The sequence below is a fragment of the Glandiceps talaboti genome, chromosome 12 (genome assembly GCF_964340395.1).
Source record: "Glandiceps talaboti chromosome 12, keGlaTala1.1, whole genome shotgun sequence".
Classification (NCBI taxonomy): domain Eukaryota; kingdom Metazoa; phylum Hemichordata; class Enteropneusta; family Spengelidae; genus Glandiceps; species Glandiceps talaboti.
Genome location: NC_135560.1, coordinates 10,388,199 through 10,415,097, shown reverse-complemented (window position 1 = coordinate 10,415,097; position 26,899 = coordinate 10,388,199). Strand labels below are relative to the sequence as shown.

General features: G+C 36.3%; 2 protein-coding genes across 2 annotated transcripts in view; one reads left to right on the top strand and one right to left on the bottom strand.

Moving 5' to 3' along the window:
- Nucleotides 1–1,540: 1,540 nt before the first annotated feature.
- Nucleotides 1,541–7,906, bottom strand: LOC144442900 (chondroitin sulfate synthase 1-like). Its single transcript, XM_078132275.1, has 2 exons — nt 7,190–7,906; nt 1,541–3,402 (listed from the first exon to the last, which is right to left on the bottom strand). The coding sequence occupies exons 1-2, from the start codon at nt 7,904–7,906 to the stop codon at nt 1,852–1,854; spliced, it is 2,268 nt and encodes a 755-aa protein (XP_077988401.1). The 3' UTR covers nt 1,541–1,851.
- A 17,969-nt stretch (nt 7,907–25,875) lies between these two features.
- Nucleotides 25,876–26,899, top strand: part of LOC144443708 (neuropeptides B/W receptor type 1-like) — a 69,362-nt gene continuing 68,338 nt past the window's right edge. Inside the window, exon 1 of the mRNA XM_078133248.1 lies at nt 25,876–26,003. The gene's annotated coding sequence lies outside the window, so the exon portion shown is untranslated. The remainder of the gene's footprint in view (nt 26,004–26,899) is intronic.

The following is a 26,899-nucleotide window of genomic DNA, read 5'->3' as shown; positions in this document are numbered from 1 at the left end:
TTCCAGTAGATTTTGTCTATAAAAATACTATACTCTTTTCCAGTAGAATGACCAATTCGTACTGTAGTCTTGTACATGTTGGCAGTAGTTCAGAAAGTCGACGTGAAACACATAATATTAAAAATTGAAACACGTGACCATAAGTCACTGTGATAAACGGTATCCCACTACACATGGATGTAGCAAGTCTTCTCCAGCGTAACCTTTCAAGTATTTAACAAATTAGCATATTTCATGTTATTTCAGGTGACCGATATCACAAATTTACACCCCATCAAGGTGTTAATGCCAGCACAGGCAAGTAAGAAGCCAGGTACCTCAGACACCTGTTAGTATGGAATGGCATACCCAAATAAAATGGATGCCGCATTCTAATATTCTAATGGCAGAACCTACCTCTTTAGCGGAGATCGGTATTACACATTCAATGACCAGGATTTCAACGTCGACAGCTACTTCAGCTTACCCACGGCCTACCGCCCTCTGGTGGTTACCATGTACAGGCAATTTTGAAATGACTACGCCTGAACCAACTACCGAAAATGACGTCAGATGTAATAATCAGATGTCAATTGGGGGTTCTAGCAATGTCTTACCCAGTTTAATTGTTATGTACTTTTCTTTGCTTTTCAAAGTCTTTTGCGAGGGATAAAGATATAATAATTTTTTTATATGGAGAGAGAGAGAGAGAGAGAGAGAGAGAGAGAGAGAGAGAGAGAGAGAGAGAGAGAGAGAGAGAGAGAGAGAGAGAGAGAGAGAGAGAGAGGGGGGGGTTCACCTCTCCACCATCTGGCATAGTTTCTTAGTTTTAATGAGTAATTTACATATTTAATGATTTTCGATCATTAGGCTATATCTTAAGAAGGCAAGCTTCAAATTTCATATAATTTGGTACATACGTTAACGATAATATAATAATGTGTAAACGTCCTATGAAATTTGTTGATATAGTTTTTAGTTTCAGTGAATCATTAATTTTGTATAAGTCAGAATGTTTTCGACAATTAGGCTGTATCCTGAGAATGCAAGTTTCAAATTTTATATAATTTGGTACATTCATTGATGATAACAATGTGCACATCTTTACAACAGGTTTTGATAGTAATGAGTCATTTGCATAATGAATAGCTTTTGATAATTAGGCCATATATCTTACAATACAACCTTTAGAACACTTGGGTATGCTGATGGTTTTTTGAATTTCAAATATTTTGGTACCTCATACATCAAACATCACAAACCGCACTTGTTTATGTAGCTTTTAGTTTTAATGAGTAATTTGCATAATTGATGATTTTCGGTAAGTAGCAATAGGCTATATCTTTATTAGAAAGTTTTACATTTCAGATACTTTAGTACATGCATTGATGATCAAGAAGTGGACGTGTCCTTTAAAACCTGTGGCTGTAGCTGAATGTTCATTTGCATAATTAATGATTTTGCAAACAATTTGGCAATATCTTAAGTATGCAAGATTCAAATTTCATGTATTTAATTTTCATTATAATCAATTTGATTTCCAATTAAGAAGTACATCATGGATGATTATAGCTATAGTTCAGAATTTTGCATTCCAGCAATATAATGTGCACAGAAACGAAAAATTATGGTTTTGGCGACCTTACGGAAGGCATTCAATTTAAATCTGATTTAGTATGCTTATAACCACAAATTGTCGATGCCGATGTATGGTTTCTAAGTAATACATATATCCGGATAACTGTTCATTTGAATATGCTAGCTGTGATTTTCTTGTTTAGATCTACGGTGATGAATTGAATGTGCCTACGGGAATTGCTGACCCCAGCTCCAGGCCCAGGTTCGTCATAACGGTTTTAGATCATATCATCTTCACAATTGTTTGTTTCGTTTCTTTTCGACCAATTCGGCTAATTGTTGTGTATCAGCGATTATCATTGATTTGGAGCCAATACAGTTTTTGTACTGATGGAGGGTTAATTTGGGGTCACAGTACTTGGTATGATACACGTGAACCAGATCAATGTCAGGCACTCGAAATACGGTGAAACCGTGTTTCACAAACTTATCAAATAAATCAACGTCTTCTCCTCCCCATCCTTGTATAGCTAGGTCAAAACCGCCAGCAGCCTTCACATCACTATGATACGCGCAAAGCATACCAAAAGAGAAGTCGCGAAAGAAGCCTTTAAGTTTCGATATCAGTTGTGTTGACTTCATACTTGCAATGTTGTTGTCATCCGTGATATCAGGATCATATAGACTAAACATGACGGGGTAGTATACTTGCGTCCCTTCTAAGGTGTTTGCACGACAACGATTTAGTGTACTGGTGGAGAATTGAAGATCAACGTCAAGAAAGAAAAGCAAAGCGTCGTCTGGAAATTGACTAGCTCCCAATTGTAGTGCAAGCCCACGTGAAAATGCCTCTTTTCCAAAGATTACACGAATGTCTCGATACGGGTACTTTCTTTGATATGAATGGACTAACTCTACAGGGCCATCCCCATCTTCATCGTCGACGATGTCATCAAATAAAACAACAACTAACTTCACGTTATCGTCCTGTTGAATGCACACTTCTTCGAAGTTTTTCATAAACCTTTTGAACGATTCAGGCCTACCAGCCAAAGGAATAACGAAGTGGACCGTGTCTTTTGTGTATTTTCTCTTCGCTTTATAATGTTCCCTATGAAATGTATCATCGATTTTGCCATCTTCGCCAAAACCAGTCTCTTGATTCATCTGCTGAAATTCAGCCGCCTGTTTAAACTCAGTTGGTTTCGGTGGTATTTCAAGGAATTCGATTTTACCAAATGGTCGTGTGAGAAATGTGTATTTTTCTGACATGTGGAGCCACTTGTCTCGAGTGTGCTTGCGGTGTTTCAAACGGACACGCATCAAACACGAACATCCAGAAGTAGGGTTGATTTGTTTGTATCCGTACTTAATAAAATCGAGTTTACTATGCCAACCTTTCTTATGTATATTAGCCTCGTCTTCAGTATAGAACAACAAAATACTTTGTCGGTCAGTTTTGCAGGAACTTCGCATCGCCTTACTTAAGCTTGACGTCACGGAATTCTTCCATGTTGAGTACGAACGATCCGAATGGTATTCCCAGGGTAGAATTTCCTGATAACGAGCTGGTACAGTGTTGGAAAGTCCCTCCATCATACGGTCAGCTAGGGAAGGATTTCCCCCAGCTGTTATGTCGCCTGCAGCCTTGGCTTCTTTCTTCAATTTCGCAACTTTTAAGTTCAAGTCTGAAATCTGTCGTTGGGTCAGGTATGAGTGCATTCTGTATAAATTCTTAGGACTTTTGATGGGGTGGAGTGAAATGGCTCTATGCACTTCCGGTATCTGCAGATCACCGTTGAAACCATCCTTTGTGGTGTAATTTTGGTAGAAGAGTTTCGTCATCTGTTAGGGAAATGATAAGATACGTGTCAGTTTATTGACAAAAAATAGTGAGCAGACTGACACGTCATCATTTACTCTCTTGAGGTTGTGACATTGTTAAGACAAAATACAAAAAAAATATTTGTTTCCGATAACATGACTTCAGAAAATAGGGTAGGTAACTCGGAATTTATTTTCTTTGTACTTTAAATTTTTAAAAATTACTGTTTTCCAACCGACCCAAATCAAGTTTCTGCCCTCCCTTAACGTTTTCGGAACAGCGCCCTCAATGGCGAGAATAAGCAAGTGTATGGACTGTCGACGTAATTTATAGTCATGGCGGCGGCGGCGACACTTGTTCACGAACAGAGCATTTCTTTCATGACGGAAGTTATTCAAGTAGGAGGCTGAAAACATGCCAATTGTGTAGAGAAGCTGGGAAAGGATTTCTTTCCAGGACTCCAATTAAAATATGACAGAGAGGAGGAAAAGGAGAGGCAGAGAAACACAAAGAAGACGATTTTTTAAAACTTTTTTCCTCCGAATTTTAAATCGCCCGACCGTCCCATACTTGCTTTCAAAAAGTAACGAGAAACATTAAAAAAAAATTAGGGTCAACATTTGCAATGATAATGTTACAAAGCTAATTCTCATTTCTTTTATTTTAATATAGCTGATATTAATAAATTTTACTGATTTGAAGTTTGATAGACACTTCAGTCATTTGTGTGACAAACGCTGTTACTTATAATGACAACAAACCGTAATATTTCGTGAACTGTGATAACACGTGATCTTTTCGAATGTTGAATGAAAAAAAACCTTGTTTATGGAGACAACATATCCACAATATTTAAATTTCTCTTGAGACAAACGAGATAGAGTATCGTAATATTTTGGCATGCGTTTAGATTTATTTATTTCATTTATTCATTTTTCACATTAGGCAAAATGTGTTCCGATGACCCTACCCGACCCTAAACATAACACAAAAGGATAAGGCATTCTTTGTCTTCTTGACCTTCATATGCACGTCTGTTTTCATTCCCCAGTGATACACATTTCATCAAACTATCACAGAAGGGGTATTCTAACCGACATTCGTTTGTTTTTGGGTATAAGTAATGTTTTTCAAAAATAAAAAATTAGAAAGATAAAATAAAATAAGATCCCGACCTACCTACCCTTTTTCCGAGGCCATGTTATGGGAAACACACAATTTTTTTTCTCGCTTAATCAGTGTAGGATTTTATTTAACCATTAGCGACTGAAACATGTAAAACAAATTCGAATATGGCGTGTGTAATAAACCGTCTCAGGAAGAACTAGAAATCCTTGGTTTGTTATTTATAAATCGTATTTTTTTAAAAGAAAAATCTCGTTTAGAACAAATTTAAATGAATTGACTTGAATGGAAAATATGTTCGTATCGCTATAGCGTTTGATGACGTGGAGTGCTGACATGAGGCGGAGTTTATGTACACAAGACATTTCACGTATATTATGCTGGCAGTATTTCAGTGACGGTCCTCTACTTTGTAACATATGTTTTACAATTAAATTCACAGCTGCAGCAGTGCACGACAAAGTAATGCAATTATTTGCTATAAAAATATCATTACCGAACTCTGTTTCCATACAAATTATCAAGCGTTGGGGGCTAATTGCTCAAAATGGGAGAATTTTGACAAAGCTTCAACAGTGAGTATACCGCGGTTATTTTTGACGACGTGATAAGTGTATTGGTTGTTGTAAGTGTAACGAAAGAGATGTGAAGAGAGTAAAATGAAAACAGAACAGCAACTTGAGTGTAATATGACTACGGTTTTCCTCCCTATGAAAACAACAATTTCAAGATACATTCCTAAATGTGTTGTTAAATCCATCACTTAATTCTATTAGACTAAACATGTGTACCATTTATTATCCCAAGGTTACTGGGTTGGCAAATCTTTTCAATATTGATACGCTAAGGGAAATTTACAGCGATCCTTTGATACAACAATCCTTCAGTATGGAGGTCAACAAATGTACTGGTACCTCCGTATCCTTATTCTATTTTGCTTAGCAAACTTAAATAGTTGATTTAATCGACACCTGTCAACGTTTTGTTTAAAAAAATATGTACAAAGCAATTAATTACATTTAAGTCAATAGAAGAAAGTACGGAAACAGCAGGGCTGTGTCGCATCGAAAAATACTAGATTTCAATAAAAAGGACTAATTATATTGTCGCGACCAGTTAGCTCTGAAGTTATGTTGAAGCCTTAACCCCCCCCCCTCAATCTGCGTTATTTGGGGTGGGGTGGGGAACTATCCATTGAATGGATAATAAAGCGGCCTTTCCCCGTAAGGAAACAGTAGGGTTGTGTCGCATAGAAATATGCTAGACTTCAATAAAAACGACGAATTATATTGTCGCGACTCTGAAGTTAGGTTGATTGCTTTACCATCTCTCCACCCTACGTCATTTGATTTCGGAGGCAACTGTTCATTGAAGGGATATTAAAGCCCCCCTTTTCCCCGCCAAATAAATAGACATTTACGCAAAAAAGGCCACTTATTAATTTCAAAATACTATCAATATCTGGAAATCTCCATTTATTAACTTTAATAACGTTAAAGACTTCATGTCGAATTATAATTATAATTCGGGTGAAAGAAATGGCAGGGCTATAGAAAAAGTTGGTCCGAACAAAAAAATGGCCGCCTATCTAATCCCCATGACGTCATTTAATGCGACAAGCTAAGATTAAACGATGTGCATTTAAACGAGGCCGAATTCCTGCCCTTTTTAGAAATCATTTGTCAATGATTTCCTTGCCCCCATGCACTCGAAAGTAGAGTAAACGACAAATTGCTACACACATTATCAAAGACTTCTTTCTTTCACGGGACTCGCATTTCTTGCAATAAATCTTCCCCTATGCTATGATGTCGTTTTTTTCACGCACGGTTTAATTGTTGAATACAAACCTAAATATGAATTCTTTCGAAATAATATTCTGTTGACTATTTTGAGTTAAGGAATTTTCAACGAATGGTACACACATTACGTCCAAGTAGGGCCAAAGTTTAACAATATCATAAAAGGTTTTTCAGCTATAGAAATTTTAACCTTGTATGAATTTGTCGTGTTATATAAGGTATAATTGTATGTGAGACGGTTTTATCACACAAGCTGGTACATTGATATTATAATAAGGCAAAACAATAAGAAAACATGTTTCCGATACATGATTTCAGAAAATAGGGTAGGTAGGTTGGAATGTTATTTTAATTTATTTTACTTTAAATGTTTAAAAATTACTTCAACCCCAAGTGAAGATACTTGTCAGTCACAATACTGTCTTGAGAGTTTGATGAGGTGTAAAAGAAGTAAATGAAGACAATTTGTAAGTTAAGTAGATGAACACATTATGCAGACTGTACTGTTATAGTCTAAAAAGACCTGGTTTCTCTCAGGAATAATATATTTTTAAAGTGACCACAGATGAGGCAAAGACATGAAGGTGTACACGGAAATAGAAATAAATTGTTACCATTTTACCTTTTTGCAAACAAATGTTTAGGGGTGGGGGCTTAAACTAGGGCTGGGTTAACGGACACACACTATTTTTTTTATCTGGCCTAAATTAAAAATCAACATAGTAAGCATATATATGTATAATTAATGGGTGTGCATATGGAACAATTCCACTTTAAAATTATAGTAATCTTTGCGAATGATTCGGGACAAAAACTTCCAAAACCTAGTTTAGTAACCAAAATCAATGTCGATGAAATGCACAATTTAACACAAGCTTACCTCGTAAGCCCATGTACAGTTGACACCTGCAAACCTTTTTACGCATCTTCCAATTTCTACATCTTCATGTGAGCTGTACAGGGATTTGATACATTTGCTGATATTAGGAACGATTCGCCTCAACGTTTCTCTACTGAACACCACACCAGGTCCGCCCATACAGTAGTTGTCGGATGAGTCCAGATATAACTTGCCAAATTCTTCTCTATTGCCCTGTCCGGCCTGTCCGATGTATTGAGGCCGAGAACTATTTATGCTTCTCAGAAACGCCTCAAGTTTGTTTCCCTTGATGTACACATCATCGTCTGTACGCATGAACCACTCGTATTTATTCAAATAGTTGTCATGCATGTATTTAAGCATTAGAAATGCCTTCTTCTGTGGAGGGTAAGTATCATCCACCCCTGGTAAACTAACTAAAGGCAGATCTAAATCAGCGGTATCTGAGTCGATACTGGAGAAAAACGTCACTTTTCCTGGTATCGAATTTACCCAAGTACGATTAACCGCAACAGCTCGACTTGACAGATACATTTTTGCCGTCATAACTCCGACGTATATAAAATTATCGGGTTTCTTTTCTGAATAGAACGCTTCTAAGTTGTCATCCTTTGACCTTGAGTCCAGGGGATCAAAATATTGTAGTTGATGACAAACCGTAGTAGTTTGAAAAATCCCAAAACGTGAGTAGGCATGAAGGAAGAAGCCACATGCCATACCAAAAAGAAGCTTCGGGTAAAAATGCCTCCCAGTGAGCCGCCGAGTTTTAAACATGTCGATCCCTAAGTCTGTTCACGATGATTATATGTAACACACGCAGACTATATAGGTTGTGTTGTACGTACACCGCACCGTAACGTTTGTGTGGCACCCGTTTGAATGATTGAAATTACCATATGTTTTGAGTGTAAAAACAACAAAGGTACTTCCGTAAGTTAATAACTTCATTGGACAATAACATTGTGTTTACATACATATAATTTCAATATGAAAATGAATAATAATTGTTACTCTCAACCATTTTTTCGAAAAAAAGAAAATTATCAGTTTAATTCGCCATCACTTCGAATTCTCGACCGGTGAAAAACACAATAAGTTTGACATGTATTATGTGTTTGGACGTTGTGGGTAATATGTGTTAGGTATAAAACCCCACGTAATAAACACGGTACAATATAAAAGGGAACTCTTTACAGTCAGTCTTATAAAAGGTTTGACATGAATATAGTTATAGGATGCTAAACATTTAAATAGTTAAGCAAATACAATTTCAAAGCATATTACATTGTCACTGCGCATGTGTGTCTGTATGGTGTGCCATTATCAGTAAGGTGACGGATCATCTCGTCCCAATTTCAAATCAACTCGTCCAATTTTCAACTCGCCCCAATTTCAACTCGCCCCATTTTCAAACTCGTCCCAACTCTTTACAATATAATTTACCTGTGCATATATGAAATCGAAGCTGGTAGTACTCAGTTTGGAGGGTCTGTGGTATCTCGTATTCCACTAATGAAGTACCACTTGCGCTGTAAACATTGTATAGTATGTACTGCAAATTACAATACTTAGTTGCGTCACTAATACATCAATGGTTGTGTGAACTAGGGAGAGGCGACACGTACATGTCTAGCGGCCGGTAGACGCTGTGTCTATGGAAACTGTAGGCCACGCTATTCACCAATGAACTCATAAAAAACATTTTTGTACAATAGAAAACTAAATATATTATCGTACTGAATACAAAAGGTACACGTTACCACTTATGGTAACATCTCAGACCACTAACGAATTTGTACATTTTCCAGTCACCGTACTTCGAGTCCATGTATCGTTTAGATTTATAAACGTCTACTAGTGTTGTTGGGGCGAAATCGAGTTGAAATGGGACGAGTTGAAATTGGGAAGAAGTGAATCGCAATAGCCAAGTAATGTTTTGATAGATGGATTGCTTTATATATATATATATATATATATATATATATATATATATATATATACGTACGTACGTACGTACACACACACACACACACACACACACACACACACACACACACACACACATATATATATATATATATAAGTAATTTTTTATTTTCCTTTGCGGCAAACTGACAAGTTGAGAACGCAGAACATTTCAAAATATGGCCATTTCTGTTATCTTTGTGGATTCACTGCAACATTGTGCTCTTTACGTACAATTTATTAATAATAAAGATCACAAGGCATTATCTTTCCCAGGTAACAAGAGTCTGATACATTCGTTAACATTCAGACGGTATAGCAACCGCACTCCCGTGCCGCGCTTTCTCAAACTGTACTCCTAAACTTTACCAGGGGATTCTCTACCACTGGACATAAAATAAGTTTCAAATCTGGCAGTATTCACATATTTGTCCAGGCAAACAAGCAGCGTGAAGGTAACCCTTTGTAGCAGCATAAAACAGAACAATAATTTTGGGATCTGGCGCGATTGATTGATTGATTGATCGATTGATTGATTATTTGATATTAATTGATTGATTGAGTTGATTGATGGCTTGTTTGATTTATTGATTAATTGGTTAGTTGATTGATTGATTGATTGGTGGTTGTTTGGTTGGTTGGTTGGTTGGTTGGTTGGTTGGTTGGTTTGTTGATTGATTGATTGATTGATTGATTGCTTGATTGATTGATTGATTGATTGATTTCAAGCAGTTTCATCGAAATACATTTTTACCATATAACGATATGGGGGTGTTGTTAGCAAGTGACACAGTGGGGTCAGACGTCTCAGCGCAAAGCAAAATCGGTTCTCATATACAAATGTGTACAAGGTGAATGCTTATTTCTTCTATTTTAACATACTTGTTATATGTTTTTACTGAATTTGACGTTTGATAGACACTTAAGTCATTTGAGTGACAAACGCTGTTACCATGACAACACACCGCAATATTTCCTGTATTATAATAACAATACGTGATATTTTCGAATGTTGAGAGAAAAACTTGTTTATGGAGACAAAATATTCACAATGTTTAGGTTTCTTTGGAGAAAAACGTGTTTAGAGTATTGTAATATTCTTTCATGAGTTCAGATTTTAATTTTTTCATTTTCATATAATCATAGTAGACACTGAGATATGTAAAAATCTTTAGAATAGAGCATGCGTACTAAACGCTAAGGAAAAATTGGGGAATCGGACTGGGGTGGATCTAGACGATGAACTAGTTTTTGAACTGGATTTTAGGTGGAACTGATAAAAACTGCTAGAAAACTAGTCCAACATCTGAGCCCGACTTCTGAGAAGTAACCTTAAGGGCATAACAAAAGTTGACTGTATATACGAACTCAGTGAAATCCCCTTCACGTTCGATTGATCCCGGACCTAGAATAGAATTGGCTGTTTTGGTGTAAAATGAGAGTTACTGGTGAAGTGTAAAAGTAGACACGGACCATATGAAACCAGGAGTATATTGCACGTAAAATTGACTTCTGGTAATAGTATATCAGATTTAATTGTGTACATAAATTTCCCGCCTGAATATTTGCATGGTACCTCGATTCAATTGTAACCTCTTAAACACTCAACAACTCGTCGATGAATTCAAAAACCTCCATAACTTTGAATAAATTGTAAAGTATGGCAAGCTGAATGATTTTCAAGTTAGATGCTATGAAATAAACGTAAGACTATAAAATGTCCGTCGTAGGTGGCGCTATGACACTTCAAGGTCCGACAAAGTCTCCTCCCAGTTTTCTCGTGAAAGTAGGAATTGTGTATGACTAATTTGTAAGATCTGATGAGGACCGTAAGAAACACGCTAATATATACGTCATCTCTGTAACCTGACAAAAATGATCGTGATTCTGCGATTTAAGAAGATAAGTCAACCAGTGAAATCACGGCTTACCAAACACCCACTCAAATATTAAGCCTCCTTTTTATTGCCTCTGAAGATTTTGACTGCAAAAATAGTGTCCCTGACATTAAAATGTTCTCTCCAAGGTAATGACTGCAAGATTTCTATGTATAGCGCTCACACCGACCGAATTTATGTTTCACCCAAATACAAACAAACAAACAAGCAAACATACACACAAACACACAAACAAACAAACAAACACACAAACAAACAAACAAACAAACAAACATACATACATACATACATACATACATACATACATACATACATACATACATACATACATACATACATACATACAAAATAAACAAACAAACAAACATACATAAAATGGGTAGATGTTTAAAAATCTGGACATCTTAAATTTACCCCACCCCGTGATTATTTTGAATATATATGTATGTACTTATGTGTATATGCGTGTGTGTGTGTGTGTGTGTGTCTCTCTCTGTATGTATGTATGTATGTATGTATGTATGTATGTATGTATGTATGTATGTATGTATGTATGTATGTATGTATGTATGTATGTATGTATGTATGTATGTATGTGTGTGTGTGTGTGTGTGTGTGTGTGTGTGTGTGTGTGTGTGTGTGTGTGTGTGTACATTCATATGGAGTAGTAAGAAACGTCCACTTTTATTGACAAGGGGAGCTGTTTTTTTTTAGAAAGTTACAGTGCACATTTTGCTTTGATTCACCACTCTACTTTCTCCATTAAAACCTCCCGAAAGGATCAATTTCTCGCACGTAGCAAACTTAAATAGTACTAGACCTAGTGGTTAACATTTGATGACTTCAAAGATAAAGTTCTGTTAAAACGTTGTTCAAATGTTACGAGGCGCATACAGCGGAAATACACCTGCCGAGTCTTTCATATGACCTCTTCTAAATTACCACTTAGGCCTGGCCTAACAAACGTACGGTAAGTGCAACTGGGATACGGTCACGTCCATACAACGTACGTACGTGAAGGAAACTTTAAGCATGAGACAAGTCTGAATATACGTTGCAGATTGCTCATCCAAATAATTCTACATTCAGTTTGTTAAACAAAGAACATAGCGTTGACATGTGATCTACACGACCCCTAATTGTTGTTATACAATGTTGATATTTATAAATTTCATGTTTTCTAATTACGGATAATAAGGTTCAATTTGAATCTGAATTTTGGTTGAGAGTCAAACTTAAGTTCTTTTAAAGCTGAGACGTTTTTTGAAACTGCTTTCTGATGTATACCGGACTTCCTCGTAATATCGTACAACCTGAACAGTATCGAATCACCTATGGGTACATTGTTTTGTTTAGCTATACACATAGCATGGTACAATACATCCAATATAATTTATTTTTGGGTCCGCACCTAAAAATCAGCGCCCCAATGAAATCACAATTTCAATCTATCACTGAACAAATATTGATAAAGTAGATTTCTAATGAGCATATAGTGTTTAATTATTGTTATATTAACAATTTTCAGTGAATACATCTTTGGTTGTCTGATCCAAAAAATTAATAGTCCTGTTAGAGCTAGCGCAGGTTTAAGTGTATCCACGAAATATGAAATACCGTATGTGTGAATAATTAATAAATCAGTTGAGTGAAATTAGTTGGCTGCTATTAAATAGTGTTGCCATGACCTAGTTGGCCATTGAAGTTACGCATTTTAGATTAAACATGGCTCCAATGATGTAGGAATATCTAATAAACGAATAAACACACACACACACACACACACACACACACACACAGACATACATACATACAGAGACAGACAGACAGACAGACAGACACAGACACAGACACAGAAAAATACATACAAATAACCTAACAGACCATATTTCGTGAAGCTGTCGTACAAGGTATCTATGACATTGCAATGACGAATTACAATACAGTATATTGCAAGTGTGGCATGTTTATTTTGTTGAAAAAAAGAAACACAGAAACACGAATGGAGCTGTATTACTTTTATCATGTAGGTTTACAAGAATACACTATATTGAGGGAAGTTTCTGATATTTCACCAGCTGCTGATTATTCGTATAAGTGGGATATTTTTAAATGTCTGTACATATTTTACATGTAACAGATTCTATCTGGAAATTTGCCTAAGGAAAGCCCTGGAAATTGAAACAAAACAAAACAGGATAATTATTTCAGTATATCGACTGAGTTTAGGTAATTTGGAAATAGAGTATATATTTGAACTGTAACAGATTCTACCAACTTTCTCCATGGCTACTGACCATGGATTTTGTTTGAACTTCAACAGATCATGCCTTGTGTCTATTGTAATTGGAGTATTGTGCACACACAGACGAGACAAGATGCTACGGTTTATTTCATTAACCAAATAAAGAGCCGACACTGTGTGTTGTCTATCTCAACGTGAAATCTTGTGATCAGGCTCATTGATCTTGATAGTTCGTTTAATAGCATGGACAAGCTTCTTCGAAAAGAACTGTAATGCAAATATCCCTTAAAGTTTGTCGACTTAATTTAGCGATAAGACAAAGCAAACATACATATCTTTCCGAGGACTGACCGCCTTTTCTCTCCTCTGATCTCAGTGATATATTACTTTCAATATACTTTACCCCTGCCCAAGTGTCTAAAACAAACATTAATGTCTTTCTCAGGACAGACTTCCCTCCTTCTTCAATTCTCCTCCCTCCTCCTCTTCTCCCGCTTTCCCTCCTCCACTGAGTCCTCTACTACCTTAGTGATATATTACTGTTAATACGAGTAGTTCCTGTCCTTGCCATTTTCCAATAAAGATACCAGTATGCCATACACCACTCACAGATACGAGTTTGAAAATCCTGAGATAAAGATCCTGATATGTATACAGCTGCTGACATCAGACCGTGGACGAATGGACCCTGTTACAAACAGAAAGTAAACAAATGAATTGGCTCAGTATGTTGGAACAACAGAGACTTGTATTTTACACACCACGGTTTGATAAGAACAGTTTTATGGCCTCTTTATGTGTACATGAATTGCAAGGGGAGCTGGAAATTTATTTGTGAGTGTGAACTATTATGTAAAGTGGTCATAAAACTGTTCTTATCAAATGATAGAATGTAATACAAGTCTCTGCACTTCCAATACATGCTGTGCCAAGTGATATTAATCCAATTCAGTTGTTTACTTTCCCTGTTTGTATTAGGTTCCGTTCGTCCATGGTCTGATGTCGACAGTTGTAATTCATCTCTGCTGGACGACTACACCAATAGCGCCAACTGCAATTCAAGCCGAGTTGCACATCATTATAATATCTTCAGTGTTGTGTGCATCACTACAACGATAAAAAGCGATTGCAATTTTTTTTCCCTTCTACAACCTCCACGTGCACAGTGCTAGCAGCAATACTGGGAAAGTCTTTGCATCGAACACCCCGAGCAACCGACACGGACGTCCTAAAAGATGACGACGGCGTTCACAAACAACTGGAAACAAGAAGGTCTGTTTCATTTTTTTTTAATTATTAGACCAAAACACTTGAGAATCATTGTGTATGTGAAGGGTGGGGGTGGGGGTGTGGGTGTGGGTGTGGGTGAGGTGTGACTACAATACTTCATGCAGTAACCGATCAAATGAGATAATATTTACTAACAGTATTTGTTTACCTGTGATCACAAATTCTTGACAAGAATGATGTTTGATCAACCCGAGTAAATATGGAAACTGCATACTTAGATAAAAGTTTTCAAAAATTGACATATTGACAGTGATAAAATTAGAGAGAAAAGTGGCAATCGACCGTAAATTCTACCTCAGACCACTAAAAAGATTCTACATACCCGCAATGAATTTTTATCTACATACAGGTCTGGTCTTAGACTTTTCATCGCAAAATAGAGTTCACAGGGTACGGTCACAATGCAAGAGTCCCCCACTCAAGCTAAATAAATCGCTGACGAAGGTTTTAAAAGTGATTGTGTACAGAACTACGCCACGAAACTATTTGAAAAAATGTTGCGAGGGTTAGTAATAACGACACACGTGACTGTAGCTTAGAATAGTGTTATGATTTGCAAATTAATCAGGTTTTATGAAAAAGAAAAAGCAATTCAAACAAAATTATTTCTTTTGAAGTGTGTGTATGTGTATGTGTATATATGTATCTGTGTATGTGCGTGTGTGCGTGCGCGCGTATATGTGTGTGCGTCCCTATGAGTATGTGCGTGCGTATATATATATATATATATATATATATATATATATATATATATATATATATATATATATATATATATATATATATATATATAAATATATATATATATGTATGTGTGTGTGTGTGTGTGTGTGTGAGGGGGGGGTTATCCCTTTCCCATGTGCCATTCATTCCCATGTGTGCCATTATCTCAATTTGCACTATTTTGTGATTTTTGGCATCCCAAAGCTGCCACCGGTGCCAAATCCCACTTTAACCATATCCCACCACTGCCACCGTTGTACCGTAATATCAGGATATATTCAAAATGGTGCTGACAACCACAGTGTATCAACCGTTCGTTGTGTCGTGAGGAAAGGCACGAGTCTCACATGAGCAAAGGGGGTACAGTTTGGGAAAATACAGGGGATTATGTGACAAAGTGGACATGTTGACTTCTGTCTCAACAATGTCGCTAGTCCACCCATCTAGTCTTTGGAAGTGCTGGCCTTCAGGTCAGTCGATAATGAAGACCCAAACACAGTGGCTTCTCACAAATTCACTGTGACGGTAGAAGTCGAAACAACCAAAGATTTTTAAAATATCAATGTAATGGCAGTGGTGGCATCTAGTCCTTTACCTTTAATTCTGGGATTTGTGCCCCTTTTCTGACAGCATTTATATTATTATTTTTTGTTATTGTGTGTGCTGGTATTGTTCCCAGTGATATTATTTTTATGCAGACAAATACACGTACAAACACAATAGAAAAATACACGTTTTACAGAAATCCATTCAAGATTTGGACTATATGACAGACCTATGTTGCACACTCCGTATCAGGTCACTGCGGAATTGTCAAGGTTTACTCAGTCGGTCCACAGGCTATCCTGGAGTCACCCACGCCCAGCAAACATAGCACCTGCGATCTCCGTGTAAATAATCGCCCCAGGCTGTTTGAGTCATTACTCCAGGAATGAGGATGGAGTACCCCAATTCCCAATTCTCATTCGTCCTTTGAGTGAGACACGGCTCAATGACGCAGCCTACCCATCGAGTCTGTAGAACACCTTGGGTTGGATTCAAAACCTCACAACTGCTAATCCTGAGCTCTAACCATTCTGTGACTGGGAACCATGTTCGTAAAATGTTTGAACGATGGAGTGCCATGTTTTAGAGAAAGGAAATTGATGGAGGTCTACTTTTTAGCACAACGGAATCGGTGAATGTAACCTTTTATGCAACAAACGGGGCTTGCTTCCCCCTGTAATTACTGAAGCCTCCATCACCAAGGAAAGGTACAGACAAGAAATGCCAACATGGCACCATGTCATTGGACAACAACAGTCACATGTTATTGTCACGAGAACAAACAAATCATTCGGGTCAACATTCACAAAATTAGACTATTCCAGGTCTGACGCACACACATACTCAAATTCAAATATCGAAAGATTCACAATATTCCGGTAATACACATGTTCATTTACAACATACAAAAATGATGGACAGCCGGAGTACATGTAGTACACTAGTATTCTAGACTCTCCTCTAATAATGCTCTAAAGCAAGATCTTGAATTTCACATCAATAGCTATTTCAAAGACATCACGAGGCAGACTACTTTAGCTTTGAACGTTAATCACAATGGCATATATACGTATCTGAAAGGAGGCATTCGCATCAAACCAGTAATGGATGGAGACGTGAAGTAAGTGTTTTTTGTTGTTCGAGGTGCACTTTTTATTAAGAGTATGCAATCTGACCTTGACCTTCAGTTTCAATGGCAGATGTTAAAATTATATCATTTCTTTAAATATCATAGCCCGTGCATATTACAACATAACTCCAGACGAAAGAAAACAAATGTGTGGCTACACGTGTCTTAATAATTATGGGTTCAGCTACTCTTACTGTTATTTGTCAAGAACATTTTGATTATTACTTAAATGCGTACACAAAAAAAATGTCACTATGCACTTGACAGAATTGAACCATTTATGTCACTCTTATTTTCATGGGTTCAATATTGGAAATGTTATTACGTGTCATATTGTATCTATCTATGACATACCAGCGAGGTAATTGTCTAAATGCTGGAACATATGACGCTCACGAAAATATCACTATATATATATATATACAGTAGACCCTCGCTAACTCGTGGGTGTCCGGGTCCATCAAGAAACCCGCGACTTAGCGAGGGCCGCGACTTAGCGAGGTGCTCATTATATATTCATAACCACACATTAACACACGTCACACGTCAGCTTTTCTTCATTCTTCAGTAATGTGCTGATGAAGCTACAGTGTAGTACTGTACATGTTTTTATAAGTGCAAGTTCATGGGCGATATTCATAAAAAAAAATAAGATACGCACGAAATCAAAGTTTCAATATTCAGTAAATCTTTTCACGAGCATGACGGTATGTATTCGAAATTTATTGTGATGGACGCATGGACGTAATATTGTAACAGTCCTGGGTTAACAGTAAATCTTTGAGGAAGATTATCGTACAATTGTGTGACTCTCAAAGCATCAATCGCGGCTAGACTTTCATTTTTGTTTTTTGCACGGTCGACAAACTAGTTACAACTTACAAGCTCACGCCTGGCGGCCATGGTAGGGCCAAGAAATGCTGTTGAATTTCCGGGTTGCGGAAGTGCAGTTTTGACTTTTATATCATCGAATAACGGGATTTGTTTTATGTATTCTAAAACAACAACTAATTTTTTATGTTTCTCAGTACAGTAACAGTCCTAAATGATGGGGTTGAGTTGAGAAATCGCAAGGTTCGGCAACACGTGGCGTGATGCATGATGTCGGTAGATAAACATAGAGACGCAAGTGATGAACGTATTCAGTTATTCGTAGCCCGAAATTTCGTTATATAAATGACATTTTTCCTCAAAGTTGTGAAGAAACAAAACGTTTTTAGGTGACTTCTAAATCAATCAAATCAAATCAAACGATATATTAATGCGAGACAAGCTTTAGTTATTAATTTGTTTTTGTGGACAATGTTCGAATTCGACTGACGAATCCTGCGACTCGAATCTAACACGACCAGCCAGACGAAAATGGTCGACATGTTTGTTGACTAGCCGAGAAGTGCATAAGGAACTTGTGAGGCAGTCCGAATAAATAGAAGGCGATTGCCAACATCAAAGTCAAACCGCGACACCTCTTCATCGAAACACCAACGAGTTTGAAATTGGCAGGCGTGCCATTTGTTAAAAAAAAATACACAAAGAGGAGTTCCGAAAACAATAGGAAAACTAAAGAAAAAATGGGATCCAAGGTGACACCCGCGACTTAGCCGAATCCGCGACTTACCGAGGCGCGAGTTAGCGAGGGCCCACTGTATATATATATATATATATATATATATATATATATATATATATATATATATATATATATATATATATATATATATATATATATATCATATTTTGGACTGCATATATTATATTGTGGATTTCATGACTAGCCTACCTGATAACGTTCGTTTTTATGTGTTCAACTTGTGTCTCGGAGGAGCAGGTATTGGCTTGCCAAGCCAACTTTGATATCTCACAATTCAACTTGTTTCCCTGTGGAGCCGCCGATTACACTTGCAGAGGCAATTTATATGGTTGATTACATTTAACATTGTAGAATGGAAATCAAACTCGAGTGTTTTCATATTAACTGAAGTAGTAATGGATTTACAGCCATAATATCTATGTCAAGGCAATAGTGTTGAACAGTATGTCAAAATAGTAGGAAACCGTAAAGGGTAGAAAATGAAGATACATAAATAAATAATTACAGAATACAACATTCTAGTCATTACTTTAAAATTGCTAATGGTATAATCTGGACTATTAGAATACTATGGCCATTTTAAGGGTACCTTCAATAATTACAAGGGGGGGGGCCTTCGGAAATCGGGCCTGAGCTGTTGCGTAAAATACGATCCTCCTCCGAAAAAGTTATCCTTCGTCAGGTTCGTTTCTCGAAAACAAGACCCTCTCCCTGTTAAAATATTCAAAAACCAAGGTTTAAATGCTTTCAGACATGGAACAGAACACTAGTAGTCCCAGAATCAATGTTTAAAGGTCTTAATTCCATCACTGCCATCATGTCGAAAGTTTTACAGGTATTCCAGTGGTTATTATCCAACTACTACCACTGGCCGGGAGTGAATTTGAATTTGAATTCGGCACTGCATTTAATTTAATCAGTACATATGCTTGGACCTCATTGGCTGAGCTGAAGACCAGAAAATTAACTCCCAAACACTATATTGGCACACTCCAGATATAATCGGAACGGAGGTCAACATCTTCATGATATCAACCCTAATATCTTGCCGAACTGTTCCCTTTTGTACTCCTAGTGAGACCTACTGTGAATTCTCTCTTCACATCACACCTGATAATCAATTCACTACATGGTTGGCAGCAGTGATTTGGTTGACATAGTCTGGTATTCCAGTACTTAACCCTAACACTAATAACTTAATCCCTAACCGTAACCCTAGCCGTATCCCTAACCGATGTGGCAGCAGCGTGATGCAAAATGCAAAATTACCGATAATATAATGAGTCAAAGTAAAACGTGACCCTCCCCTTACCCAAATTTCTAAAATATGGCCCTCCCCCGAGAACCGATTTGTAAAAATTGACACCCCAATTCAGCCGGGCCTCCCCTCTTGTAATTACTGAAGGCTCCCTTAGAGTGAAACAGGAAATTAAGATTGATAGCACTTCTCAAGCTGTCTGACAATTGGTAGAGCAATGTCGCGTGGGAGAGATTAGATTATCATGTTTCCGTATTTGTAATAAAACCAAGTCATCAGTACCTCCTTGATGATATGACTACTCAATTTCAATACGTCGTATTCCTCGTTCTCTGAGGAAAGAGAACTGAATACAAAGCATAGGGACTTTCCAACGTTGGAAAAGTAACTACAATGATGATTTACATTCGATATTTCTTTGTGAAACTATGGATATATATAATAGAACTATGAAGTCGTTTTTCAGGAGAGAACAGTGCCAAATGCAATATATTAGCATAGTCGTGATGGACAAATAGTTAGCGAGGCCGGTTTGGAATCTACAGGTTGCTGTTTCGAGCCCCATCGCTGCCGTTTGTTTCTGAGTGGCTTTAAAGTCCTTGGGCGAGATTTGAACCACGAGTGTGCCTCAGTTCACCCAGCTGTATAATTGGGGACCTGGTAGGGCAGAGGTTGCAATGTGAATCTTTTTAATCCTATGCGCTCAAATGGCTGCAATGGACTGTATGCTCCCCGGGGAGTTAAGGAAGAATAAAGGGCCGTTGTGCCGCCATTGATCTGTAATAATTGTAAAACGCTTTGAGTACAGAAAAAAACGCTATATATTAGAACAAACATTATATCAATCACACACACACACACACACACACACACACAGATATATATATATATATATATATATATATATATATATATATATATATATATATATATATATATATATATATATATATATATATATATATATATAACATAGCATGTGTTTGCATCGAGCGTACTATCTGCATTTTATTGGTGAAATTTTATTTCCCGTACGTGACAGTAAATAACGCCTCTAGCCACTAAGTACAAAATTATCATAAATTCCTATTGTCAGTTTCCAGATGTAATCTTAGGTGAACAGGTTAAGTGCCATAAAATAATCATTAAATGGGTTTATCCGAGCACTGAGTGAAATAATGTCCTTTGGGGATGTGGTTGTGGGGCATCTGCTATTTTCCCTCAAGGTTCAACCTCTTATCCCAGACATAAGTGATTTCATATCAAGTATCGATTGCGTAGTGTGTCAGTAGAGGTATTTATTTTACATGACCTTCTTAGGTTTTATTAAAGAAAAAGTCCACATGGAAATATATTTTTTAATCATAATGATTCCACATATGTTGAATATGTCTATCATTTCCCTCTGATGTCATTTATAAGAAATGAATATTTACAGCTGCTACGAAAATTTTGGCTGACATAAAGGTACAAATAAAATTGCAAATTGCCGTAGATGAAATGGCATGTATTTGTATTTTGGTCCAACATATATATATATATATATATATATATATATATATATATATATATATATATATATATATATATATATATATATATATATATATATATATATATATATATATATATATATATATATATATATATATATATATATATATATATATATATATATATATATATATATATATATATATATATATATAATATACGTGTATATGTTTGCATAATTTTATACACCTAGATAGTCAATGACAAATCAACCTAGAAATCAAGAGATACTGTTCCTTTTAATGCAAATATCCAACGCTGTTATGGTAAACTGACCTTATGCAAAGGTCCATGCTCATTACATTGTCCTATAACATTATAACATGTCGGAGAGCATTTCAAATTAGCAGAAACAAATCATGCATTCGTTGATAAAGCGGGAAAGATGAAATAAAGTTGTTTGGTTGGCACATTCTATTCGACTGATTTTTCCCAGAACTCATTCAAGCTTTACGAGTTTCGATTGTCAATGTTGTGTGTTGTCCTGTTATGGCACCAATTTCAAGGTCAAATGATGAAGACTAGATTTGGTTTGAAATGATGGCAGTGATTACTAGGACTCTCAGAGACAACGAGACGCTGTTAAAGAAACTGAAAGATAACAATCACTATGATCTAGATATCCTAATTGGATTGTGCATATGCTACAAGTCATCACTACACACTGCTGTAATTGGTACATTGTACATTTAACATTTTCGATGACAAATAGTAATTATTTAAGACTCTAATATGAAAACTAAAACATAGCGACCGTACTTGTGCAAACCTTATTAGTAGTGTACGAACTGTATATAATACGATAAGTGGCGAAATTACTGAGCTCGTTCTCAGATGAAAACGGTGAGATGCACATCCCATCAATTCTTGATTTGACATTTATTAACTCATGTGTGTAATATATATAACTTTGTATGTATGTATGTATGTATGTATGTATGTATGTATGTATGTATGTATGTATGTATGTATGTATGTATGTGTGTGTGTGTGTGTGTGTGTGTGTGTGTGTGTGTGTATGTATGTATGTATGTATGTATGTATGTATGTATGTATGTATGTATGTATGTGTAACTAGGGCGAGGTCATTGATGTGAGACAAATGTAAACATACTGTGCTTGAAGTTCCTAAACAGAACACCCGAATTTATCTCGTTCAAACATATTCCAATATTCTTAGATTCGTGGAAAAGAAATTAGAGATGGTTTCAAAGTCACAGCATTACGTCATTGGGACTTTGTTGTAAAGTCACTCGGATAGTTCAGTCAGTCAGTTTGTTTGTTTGTTTGTTAGACAAGATCCCTCTAGATTTAATCTCTTCTCACGCTCCTCTTCAGAAAAAAACAACAACACGTTTTAATAGAATGACATCTTTACAATTTTACTTTACCGCGTGTTGGTTTTCTTCTTCAAAGTATAGGTTCATCAACAACGTGCCTCCCGTGGATGCAAAGTAATGCCTTCACTTCATTAACACGCAATGATAAACTAACAACTACTCACAAGCATTTGAAGTTCGAAGCTACATGACTCATTATATGATATCCAATATGTACGTACAAAAGTTTTTCAGGTTATTTTAAGAATATAATTTATCATCAACAAGTCCAAACAATAGCCTTATAAGGTAACACAACAAACCTGAATGTCTTGCATAAGGACAAAAACAAGACGTTTGATTGCTGTACATCCTCTCATTCCCTGAATATGAAGTGTGAAGGAAAGCAGACGACGCCTTCTCTTGATAGTAAATAAGTTAAATTAAATATAAAAATGATAGTCTCTATGGGAAATTATGACTTCATAAATAGTAGTATAGCCATGAAGTTTGATGACAATCTGATTAACCATTTATGGCCTATCACCAACTTGATTAAATTCATTTATTATGCAAATTAGTCTCTTTATATACAAGCAGCGTTGATAAATTCTGTAGGACAAATGTGTCATGATTCATACATCTACTAGGCTTGGTGAAATTCTAGGCATCGTTTTATGATATACCATCGTGTGGAGTCATGATGGTCGAAGGATTAGAGTGGCCAACTATATAGGAAATGCAGGTTGCAAGTTCGAGCCTCGCCACTGCCTTTTAGAGGCTATTAAAGCTTGGACAAGATTTGAACCAGGTCAACCAAGCTATGTAATTGGGGACCTGATAGGATAAAGGTTGCAGTGTGAATGTTTTAATCTTACACACTAATCGAGACTGCATTGGATTGTATGGACCCCAGAGAGTTAAGGTCAAGTAAAGGTCCGTTAAAGTTAAGTATTAAAGGTCCGATGTACCGTTATAAGGGGTAATGATGGTAAAGTGCTTTTCGGAGTGTGGGAAGGCGCTTTATAAAAATGAACATTGTTGTTATTATATCATTCAATTGGTATAATTAATTATGCAAATTTTTCAGAATTATGCAATTCAGCGGAAAGTGGTATATAAAAACTAACACTTATTATTATACCGGTATCATTCAATTATGCAAATTGTCAGTATTATGCAATTCATTGAAGTCAGTGGACTGGGAATGAGTATAATCTTTACATGGATATTTTCCGAACTCAGTGGGACAAGCTAATGTAAAATAACGACAGTTCAGCGAATCCACTGGCCGCCTAAGAATGAGTCCAGTTTGTTGGCAAAGCTCATTTGATATGATTTGAATGCTTCCATGACAGTTAAGCTTGATATTCTGTGGTTATGCTAAATCGCCAATGACGTAATAATGTAGTTGGCTTCATAGGCGGCTTTTATGTCAACACGGCTATTTAGCATGCAACTCTCGACATTTCACATCTACTCATGAAGCTAGAGAAATTCGTTAGTGATGGAATTGCAAAAATCCACGAGTTCTTAAAGAATATTTGCAGCAACAAAGGTACAAGTACTTGCAAATTGTAGCAATTATTTTTTGAAAGCGTTGCTGTTTTGGTTATGCTTCTGTACAAAGTGTTTTGATATTAAACCTTTTCTACAGCATTCATTTCTACAGTTTTCGTAGGCTCTCCCTTTACCCTGAACTTTGATCAGTTTTTGTCTCTCTGAATCACATAATTATGTTGCCATCATACACGCACGAATGTTATGCGCTCAAAATTTGGTTTGCTGCTTATTTGTCACTGTGTGTTCCATTATTTCAGCATCATCGTGTTACAAGCTACCATCAGCAGTTTATCTTTCAAGTTTTGCGTCAAATGTGCCAAAACTATTGTATTTAAACAACATATCATTGGACCATTCTTGTATTATAGTAAGTATTGAAGGTGTCTAAAAGTAAAACCTATCACTGTGTGGTACTGCACTCTGTTGTGGTATGGATAAGCATGATGCGATGGCGTATATAGTTCGAACATAAACGGGTCACATAATGAATTACGAATTCGCTGGAATGGGGAAATAGTGTAAAATCCTTTATTTATTCATTTATTTATTTTTAAAATTCTTTATTTATTGAGGCGAAAAATCATATTCTCTCCCAAAACTTAAGATTTTAGTCTCATCAATACTACAACAAATGAAATTGATTTGTCAGAGACACTCTTCATGGTTGTTAGAAATTGAATGTAATCAAATACTGGATACTAACGATTCCCTTGCATGGTATGACGAAGATATTCAGCAAATCGATCACTTACAGATTTACTAAGTATATCAACTTCCATTGAATAGCGAAGTAGTCACAATCTGACATCTCAGGTGATGGTGACCTTGTAATCGAATAAAACATGAAAACCGTCATATTTACACAGGTTGTTCCAACTCACTAGCTAAAAAGTCACTCCAGAAAAAAGTTGGTTATTTAATAGTGCGTATCAAAAATATGATTTATGTGATGTATACTATAATATGCACTTAAAACATGAAACCAGGCAGGTTCTCTCCATGTACCATTGTTAAGTACATTTGCCGTGATATGATAAAGTGGTTGAGATATATCAATGTAGTTACCTGTTTCACGCTTTACTTACCACACATATTGGAGTGTATTTTCCCTACTGTACAGGTGATCGCTCATCAATTGTCTTACATATTGAAAGTTATCGAATGCTCAAATCACTAACAATGCAACATCACTTCATTCACTCAATACTCAATTAAGACATGGGATGCAAGACATTTGATGAGTATCCGTTTGCTATCTTGACAATTTGTGGACACAATACACAATGTATTCAATCAATTTTCTTCTCTTTTACAAGGCAACAGTTGCCAAGATACAACAGAAAACATACACAATGAATATAAATATTGTTGCTCCATTAGACAGAGGAAAAATTCTTGCTACCATAACTGATCGTTGGAATGCCAGCTAGTGTCAGCACCCATCTATAAGTATGCGTATGGCATTCTTGAGTATGCTTATTAATTCTATTTGTTGTCATAGAAATGCTCCTAAATGACGTACATTGTATCCATTGGGCTGTACGAGTCGTTCGTGGTGTTTAACAACGTTTAAGTCGTTGCGTGTTTCAACAGACATCAGGGATACAGTTGTCGAAGTGAATTGTATGAAGGTGTCCATAGGAGAGGAGAGAAGACATCTCTGCTCTATCTTTTTGAAATTGTCCGTGGTTTCAATAAGTTTATCCTGCTAATAAATCGTGAATTAATTTCTGGTGAGTAGAGTTTTAGTTATAATCTAGTTTTATTCATGGGCAATGTTGTAGACTACATAGTTTTTTGGCCATACTGACATCGCCATACATTCATTTAAAAAATATTTTTACTATTTAGAAATATTTACATTAATGTAACATATCTTTCATAATGACATTTTGGCCATACATTGGTTAGCAAATGTATAGAAAATTGATGGTGACGTGTATATTTTGTCTGATATCCATGCATGTATCAATTTTAAAAACTATTGTTCCAACGTTACTATCGTTTCGTTGGCCGATACCGCGCGTCGTATTCAATTCAACCCCGATAATAAATTGTTACATACATACATACATACTAAGACAACGTTAATACTCTAAAGCTATCGCTGTCTCGAAAATATTTGCTCAGTAAACATACAAGAAAGAAACGACTCATGCGAACATAATGTTTTCGTTTGGACACTGTTACTTAATGGAAAGTCATCATAGCAACTGTTTGTGTGAGCACCGCTAAACATTATACATTATTTACCTCCTGTGGTTATCGAGATTAAAAATGGTTAAATGAAAGTTTATAAAAATCTTCTACGCTTCATTTTCTATTCACATTAACTTCATGTAGCACAAACTGTTAACGTGATCTTGCTAGTTGCCAGCATGCCAGTATTTGACGAGTCTTTCTTCGCCACCTGAGGCCGTAGGATTGGGTGCCATCGGTCCGTGTGTATGCGTGTGTGCGTGTCCAGTTTTATTTCTAATATACACAAAGCCAGTTTCATTCAAACCTGGCACAAACTTATTACTATGGCAATAACTCGGAATGGAGATATAGATATTCCTTACTTTTCTGACTTTGTCATATTTTCGCAAATGGTAGGCATATTTATTCCAAAGGTTAACCATTTCTA